At 44.7% G+C, this 8,577-nt stretch overlaps 1 protein-coding gene across 1 annotated transcript; it reads left to right on the plus strand.

The window, feature by feature from the left end:
• Positions 1-527: 527 nt before the first annotated feature.
• Positions 528-8,282, plus strand: LOC126537424 (uncharacterized). Its single transcript, XM_050184434.3, has 2 exons — positions 528-1,205; positions 5,239-8,282. Exons 1-2 carry the CDS (start codon positions 997-999, stop codon positions 5,543-5,545), a joined length of 516 nt encoding a protein of 171 aa, XP_050040391.2. The 5' UTR covers positions 528-996; the 3' UTR covers positions 5,546-8,282.
• Positions 8,283-8,577: the final 295 nt, after the last annotated feature.

An 8,577-nucleotide genomic window follows, 5' to 3' on the forward strand; every position in this document is an offset into this window, starting at 1 on the left:
CGCAAACACGCGCAACCACATTCCCTACAGTGGGCGGCTGGATGTGTCTCTCCGGATGAGTTGCTATGCTCTTTTGAAAGATACTCAGTTTATCTACAAAAGCAACAACCAGCTAACCAGTGAAATGGCCGATGCCCACCACATAAATAAAAGAGGAGATAACTGCATCAGCCACTCTTCGGTCTTGCTACGCGATAAGGAATTTAAGTTTCTTGATAGATTTTCTGTAATGTTAACGTTGCCTTTTAATGCTCTAACGGGTGGTCCCTGACACGCATGTGCACCCCTCCTACTCCGTTTCTGATAGCATATTTGTTTCCTTTGTATAAAATTTTTCAGTTGTGAGTAAGCGCCTTATCCTGTCTTCTCTGTCCGTACTCGTCTAAATTTGTGCGCTTTTACAGTTTCAAGACGCTAGTAAACCCATTAGCCCAGTTGTTCATTCTTCTCTTCAGTAGCCAAACTTCTTATATTGTTGCAGTTAATATCCGACAACAACTGCGCATGTCCCATATATTTAACATATTTCCAATAATCTCTTATGAACATATGAGGTTTTACTTGTGAGACCACGGTGACTTAAAATCACCACGCGAATATTCTAAAAATCAACATGAACCAACTATAGCCCTATTTATTTCTGTGCTACCCCTTGTGAGGATCCTATACAAAAAAAAGCAATACCTGTATGTTCCCATGTATGATGTCGGTCATGTCCCATATAATCCCATATATCCTATGCGGAATATACCATATATCCTATGGGATGGGCACCCTATGACACATCGGAGCATGCAGTTTTTTTTTTTTTTTTTATGGAATTTCTATATGCCCACATGGGCTTAGTGGATATGGAACAGATTATTTTATAGACGCTTACAACGCTAGCTGCGTTCTGTGCCGATACCTCACGTGACGCAGACGTCCACAAGGCCAGATCTGCGAGCACTGACGAGCCTCGTCCGTCGCCACGGCGGATTTGTGCCCATCACCGACATGTACTCCCAAGATGCCATGAAGGAGCTGTACAGCGGCCGCGCTGTCATCATCAGCGACCGTGACGTCAGCATGCACATGCTGGCCAAACAGTGCCGCCTCACCGGTGGCAGTCTCTACGTGGCGCCCGAGGAGCTCTTCACGCACTTCATGACCGTGGCCCACTCGAAGCGCTTGCCGCGAGCCCTGGAACGCAGGATTCACGGAAAGTAGGTTATCGCCATCTTCTTCGCGTCGCCACATTTTCGCTTGCCCCGGAGTTAGTATTTGACAGTCTACCTTGTTGCCTTCCTAACAATATGCAGTTTTCAATTCAACTTGTTTATTTCAGTTCGTTAACGAGACAGTTCCGACTGGCTACCTGAGTTAGAAGCTAAGGTAGCCCGCCAGGACTGTTCGTGTAAATGAAGTGTCGTCTATACCTGGTAAAAGCATTCCTATAAATATGGATCCTGTTCATTCGCGCACCGAGAGGTAATCATATTATTGCGCTTGCTCCAAGCAGAAACACCTTCAAAATTTATATTTCAGCTGGACCGAATCAGAATAAGTCGAAGCAATGTGCGAAAAGCCAATTTGCGCGGAAAAGCAGGGAACTTGGCTTTTCGGGCGGCATAATTGCTTGATTTCGCCGGAACAGTGAGAAAAGGGATGGTATACGACGACACCAGGGCCGGATAGAGTATACGTTAATTAAAAAAAAAGAAAGAGATGGGAAAAAAATTTTTTTTTAATTGAAAAAGATTCAAGCAACATGTGAGTTCTTTATAAGTAGATGGATATTAGAGGCTGCAGCACCGAGCTACACCGCTTCAGGAATCGGCCAATTTCATTTGAATTGGATGCGATAATATGCGCAGAAGTGATTTCTTTTTTGTTTTGTTTTTTCGTCAGTTTCATTTCCAGTAATAATGGTACTGCCGCGGGGATGTCTAAATCCTTATGCTCTCGACTTGCTCAAAATTTTTGTCATCATTGCAAATTGCTAAGTCGTTTGAACTGAGTTCCTTAATGCACGTTTTTTTTTTTTTTATCTTTTAGAACCACGTATGATTGCACGACGGGAGACGGTGGCTGCAACTGAATCGCCACTGTGGTGTGCAGGATGAAAGCTACTCCTGAATCGGCCTAACTGCCTCATTTTATAGTAAATACCAGCCTGAACCGACGGAATTACACTAATGTCCTATAAACCAATGTATAGGCTCAGTTTCATGCAACGCGTGCAACGCTGTGGAGGCTACAGATACTTTCTGCAATGGCTTCGTTCGCATAAACAAATAGTTCGGTGTCCTAGCCAGCATTTAGGTGAGACTGTTCTTCATTTATAAAGTTTGAGCATTAAGTGAAAAAAAAATGTAATCCTCAAATATAAATAAACTGTTTATTGGTACCGCTGCTAGTAGGTTGCCTTACATCAGTTTGTTTTTCATTGTATTCTTTTCGTTTTTTTTTTTATTTTCAGCTAGTCGCGGAAGCTTCACTTGCAAGCTCGCGCGAGCAAACGCCGTCGGCGCGCGGCCAAGCATACACTTACAACGCTCCATGATTCGCTGAGCGAATCATGGAGGAAACGCGCGGAGTGACAAATTTTGGTGACCGTACTTCTTGCATAGCTTCCACAGCATTGTACGCTAAGTATGAAACGAAGTATAAGCAGGGTTATTGTATAAGTTTTGATTCACCAAATGGCAACGAGGTCTTCGTGACTCGTACAGCCTCCCAATTCTGTCCCATGGCCATAGGAAATCACCACTTGTATTTATCCTCGTATATCGAATTAAGTATTTTCCAATAACCTCGCGGCGGCATAGCGGCGACAGCGACACAGTGCGTGTTCGATATTGTCACGGGGAGCACTTACACGGCCAGGATCTGATTGGCACTCGTCAAGCTACATGGCACAGAAGCACATGCTTCAGGGTAGCTCGAGCGTCCAGTCATGCAAACAAGGTTGTCATTTTCATCCCACCTTGAGGAGGGAGAAAGAGAGAGAGAGAGTATTTATTCTTATTTAAGGTGGAACGTCTTCCTCTTACGTTAGGCCCCATTGGCTCGCGCCACCCGGCGCGGCCACTAGATCAGCCGTCCCTGCTCTGGCAGGTTTGAACTTGTCGGCGCACTCTCCCAGGAGGAAGGTGAGGGTGAACGAATTAGGAGGCCTCAATGCGCCCGTCCCCGGGCGGTGAGAACGTCCAGGCACCATAGAAGGAATGGGAGGAGTAGCCTGAAAGGTGCGGGCACTCCCAGGTGCAGTGATATACTGATGGCTTTGCTCCGCAGTAAAAACCTAAAAACATTATGGTGAGAATTTCCCCGCCAAAACCACGATCTAATTATGAGGTACGCCGTAGTAGGGGACTCCGCAATAATTGGGCCACCTAGGGTTCCTTAAGGGGTGCCTAAATTTAAGTGCACGGGTGTTTTCGCATTACGGCCCCATCGAAATTCGGCCGCCGTGGCCGCGATTCAATCCCGCGACCTCGTGCCTAGCAGCCCAACACCATAGCCACTAAGCAACCACAGCGGGTCTTGCTCCACAGTAGGGACTCTATGAGATGAAAGAGGTGAAGATTAAAGATGCAGGGGAAGCAATTAGTACCTAGTGATCGCTACTCCACCGCATCGTCTCGGTTAAGGATATGGTGGGGAAGACCGTCCTGCTATGTCTGTAATGTTGTAGCGTTCCAGTGGTTCTGTCGATGCGTCGTCTTGGTTCGACAGCTCCTCCTATGGCGCTCGGTTAGCAAGCTCCCGGGCTACCACCTTTGTGCGTTCATTAGCATGAAGAGAGGTGTGTCCAGGTGGCCAGACGATACGCATCATGGGTAACTTTGTAGGGCGCAATGATGTGAGGATACGGTGCGTGTAGGATCTCACCTTACCCTGTGCCATGGACCCATCGCAGTGACACTAATGCTCAAGCCATTCTTCAGGATCAAAAGTCTCGCGATGGTCTTGAGGAGCCATGACAATATAATCTGGTAGCTTGCACTCGGTGCACAGCGGCGATCTCATCTGCACGATCTCAGATTTAAAAAAAAACTATACTGCGTGGTGTAGGCTGTGTGAAGGGTCAACCAATGAACAACGCACTCAACGGCAGTCAACCGGACTTGGCTTGTTTGTTTATCCTTAATTTTTAAATTGTATTATGTGCATTAATTTCTCTGCCCTTACCAAATCAATTTAAGAAGCCCATCTGAAATAGCAAGTCCAACATATAGCATATGGCTGCCATTTACAGCTGGCACTAAACTTCCTGCCCCTCTTTTTTTATTCTTCTTCATTACCTTGGATATTACCTTGAATTTCTCGCCTGAATTTGCTTTCATAAGATCACTTATGAAAACTGATTTGCCATGTTCAATATCCCATGTTTCACGTTATCGATTAATTCGCCTTTGCCGTGCGAACTGCTAGCCTCTTGGCTAGATGAGATGGTCGAGCGACCGCCCGGGAAGGAGGGTTAGTCCCAGGCTTGAATTCCAGGACGAGTTTTTTTCAACTGTGAAGCTTTTCCGTCTTTTTTCTTTTTCTCTTTTTTTCAGAAATTATGAGTTTTCTTTGTAGCTGCATGCCACAACAAGATCGGATGTCAATTTTTCCGTTTCATGAACCTTCCTCCACCTTGCGAGATTCCTGAGAATTGATTTGCCATGCGCCGTCAGATTAGGTAGTCGTAGAACTTGCGCTGCATAAAAAAAAAAAAAAGGCGAAGCCTATCTTTACTTTTGCGCTTGCGCAATGTCACGAACGCTAATACGTAAGTACTATAAGCCGCGTGCGCTTGCTATCTTTAAATCTGTCATGTCATTTTTCGTGGGAGGCCGGGGGGGAGGGGGGAGTAGCAGATGGTTACGCGATAAGACGGTTAAAAACCTGAAAAAGTGTAGATCCTGGACTTAAAAGCTGTGCCTGTTAGAATGCTTCCAACTTGTAGTTTTCATTTTATAGCTTAGGAACGCCTGTTTTCTTGAAATGCCTCAAATTTATTTATTTTTTTTGGTTGAGCGTTCATTATATGGGAGTTGGCTCTTCTCATGAAAGCGTTTTCTAACTGTTTATTTTAACGCGGCTGGCTATCCGTAGGGCTGCATATAGCCGATAGAATAGAATGCAAATCTCAGCTTGGAACATTCTCTTACTTAAAGAGCACTATCGCCTTGCCTTACCTGTCTGTCGCCGTTTCGTTTGTTTTTCTTTGGCCCCCTGCGCCATCCCGGCCTTCCTTTCCGGCAGAATAAGAGCCATGATCGAGTCCGGGCTTCACGCCAAGTGGTACGACGACGGCGTGGAAGACTGGCACCGCTGCCAAGGCATGCAAAAGGCCAGCGCCTCCCACGGCGGCGAGCTGTCCTTCAAGGTGCTCCGGTACGACGACCTGGCGGCCGTCTTCACCCTGTGGGCCATCATGGCGGCGCTCTCGCTCGTCGTCTTCCTGCTCGAGCTGTGCGTCCACAGAACAGCGACGCTACCTCACCGCAGAATCGCTCGAATGGGCGCCAGGAGGAAGGCCCGCTGCATCGCGAAGGTTGCCACACGATGAGGCTCGCGAGTTACGCAAACTCAAGAATCGAGAACCATTTTTGCACCGAAGCTTTACCGGGGAGTTTCACGACACTTTTTTCGTGTGACTGCAGCGGCGGCTGCGGCTATACGCATCAGCAGTGTGCTTGGTATCGAGAAAGGCTTAGGTGCATTTCTACAGAACGAAATCGGCACAGTGCAGCAGTCGCAGCATATACGAACACGCGTCAGATACAGCGGAGTGTGTATAGAAGTACTAAGCTCGCATAGCGAAGCTTTTAGATAGACTCGGATATAGCGAAATATTTGCACAGGATATAATAAGGTGTTTTGCAAAGTCTAAAAGAGAAGTAGGGCGGTTTCTTAAAGAGTGCCCAATACCTCGAGTATGAAGAAGGAGGAGTACGCTGCCTACAGCGAAACATCTCTCTATGCCTCTGGTGTTAAATCGAAACAGTTACACCAAATAGATGGAGAATTTCATAGTGCGGTACCGGCGCAGCGTACAGAAGCGTGCATTGAAGATAGCAGATAGTGTAGAAGTGTTTTCAGTTCAATTATAATAAAGCATATTAAATATACTGCGGCTATATTCCAGTACTTGACTCATATACAGTGGAGCGTTTGCAAAGACTGAAGTAGATTCCGGTTATTTGGAAGCCTAAAACTTCCGAAGGGTGTGAGAGCTCTCTGATACGGTTTCGCTGTCAGTGATGAGGAGCGGCTTGTATTTGCGCACACCTGTGAAGGTTCTTGAGTGTAATCTCATACAAACAACGTCTGTGCATCAAGAAAATACTCAGCGAGGGCCCCAAAATCGGACATCACAATGGGACCTCCAACAGAAGTTAAAATAAGAACTGACGAACAACCTAGTTTAAAAAATTACTGAATAAATGTGCAAAGGGTAATTAATTCAAGAACAAGTTGATACAGAATAATAATACGAGTATTACGCAAACTACAAAGAAAAAATTCACTTCGCGCAATGCAGAAGTGAGAAACAGAAAGTAGCACTCATTAGCCATGCGAAATAAATGCATAGTCATGTTAGAATTTCCAGCGGTAATTCATGAAGGCATTCCTGCGACGTCGATATCTTGAGTATATGCGAGAGTATGAGAAGTTGTTGACCGCTGCGTCGAAGACGGCAATGATATGCGCACAACGAAACTTTTTTTTATATATATAAGCTGAGCTTTAAAGTTACAACCACCCTTTATGGCTGGAACTTATTAGTGGAACACGCACTTCCTTTCTCTCAAGCAGACCTGCATCGGAAAATCTGCATATCTCACGCAAATGTGATACAGTCATTTGGATTTCGGCTGCTAAAGTACAGGTTCTACACAGTGTATGGGCTAGTAGCATGTCACTGCCAAAGTGACCTTGCGGTTTTGAATGTCGCAGTATGCGAAATCAATACGTGAAGGAAGTCCTAATTTAGTGGCAGAATTTAGCAAAGGGTACAATTGGTTGAGTTGGGTAACGTTCATTTTTTAAACAGCGCATTATCGACGAAATACACAGGGAAAAGCTTACGGGACAGGCGCTTACTGATAACTGACATTTTCATTCTGAAAACTAAAAAATGAAAAAGAAAACTAATGAAGACAGAAAGGCCAACTTGTGCGCCCATGCACTCGACGAATGACACCTCCTAGCAAACTAATTTGGCAGTAAAACAAATAGAGAAAAGTGACATGCAATTATCAGGCACTTTTCTGATTTGGAACGCTTCCACAATTTCAAGTTCCCCCTGACTGTCATGCAGATGTCACAGATGTGCGCTCAAAAGAACGACAGCAGCCGTACGAACTACAATGGACACGCTGGTTTTTTTTTTTTTTTTGCTAGGCTGTGGCAGCCGTTCGTCGAGACAACAATGTTAGTGGTGGGAAACTTCCAAGCCATAAGTGGTAGAAAATAAAATATCATCGCTCTGCAGGAAATACACGACCAGAAAAAAAAAAAAAAACTTGAGTTGGGGTTCTTGCGAGAGGGGGTTTAATCAGAGCGCCCTCCTCCTAAGAACAATATGAATACATATGGACGACATTCAAAAAAGAGCACTCTGCGAGAGATTCTTATTGTAGCCGTCGTGCATACAACGCAAACAGAAACGAGCTCAATTACATTTGCTAGTAATGTTCTGTAGTTATGGTGAGCAAGGTAAAAAAAAACTTGCTCATAGAAACTCACAAGGAAGCTAAAGATAGCTGCATGTGAAAACATCCACCTAAGCAGTCCATCAGGCAACAACAAAAAAAAAAAAAGAAACAGCGGTAGTAATTGCAGCAAACAACATATGTGGTTAGTAGAAGATAGGTTACTTTCCCATGTAATGGTTATATTCAAAAGCACATTATAATATTATAAGCCTATAATTCGGTCAGTATTGTGCAGCTGGTCGACATTTTCTGCCTGTCCATGTGTTTATCTTGCCAATAAAGTAAACTGCGTTTCTAACTTCCCAACGTCTCGCCGCGCCGTAAAGCCGATGTTTTTCTACTTGTTTCTTCATTACGTTATTCAATTTAATAAACGTTATTGGAACACTAACAAGGAGAGAGAATCAAACGAGCCTAGTTTCTCTCTTCTGTTTCTGTTACCTCTCCCGTTTCAAGATTTGAATTACCGCCGCTATTCATAAGCAGCCTGATCGCTAAACAGCATGTTATTCTTATTCCTCTCTTAAGTAAATGGTATTGTGGAAATTAATGTTAGTACTATATTTGTAACCTTACTATTTTTACTGTTACTATATCTGCTATTTCCCCCTTTTCCTCCATTGTTCAACCGCCCATTTCTTGGAAGATTAATGCCCCGTTGTGGGTGTGGGCCAGTGTCAAGGACCATCATCATCATCGTCGTCGTTGTCGTCATCATATACATCCTTACCATTCCTTTGTATGTTCTGTTTGCCTTGCCAAGATGAACTTTCGCCAACTGACCTTAATTTCCGCCCCACTGCACTTTTTTTTTTCTCATAAGTTGCACCACGTGGCACCTCGTTCTTCTACTACAACGTGAACCGATCGTCTTTTGGCT

Source organism: Dermacentor andersoni, chromosome 4 (assembly GCF_023375885.2).
Source record: "Dermacentor andersoni chromosome 4, qqDerAnde1_hic_scaffold, whole genome shotgun sequence".
NCBI lineage: Eukaryota > Metazoa > Arthropoda > Arachnida > Ixodida > Ixodidae > Dermacentor > Dermacentor andersoni.

Excerpts from the sequence above, each read along its gene's own strand:
- LOC126537424 (XM_050184434.3), top strand. The coding sequence starts at position 997 with ATGTACTCCCAAGATGCCATGAAGGAGCTGTACAGCGGCCGCGCTGTC. Across the intron at positions 1,206-5,238 it reads GAACGCAGGATTCACGGAAA|AATAAGAGCCATGATCGAGT; the intron begins GTAGGTTATCGC and ends CCTTTCCGGCAG.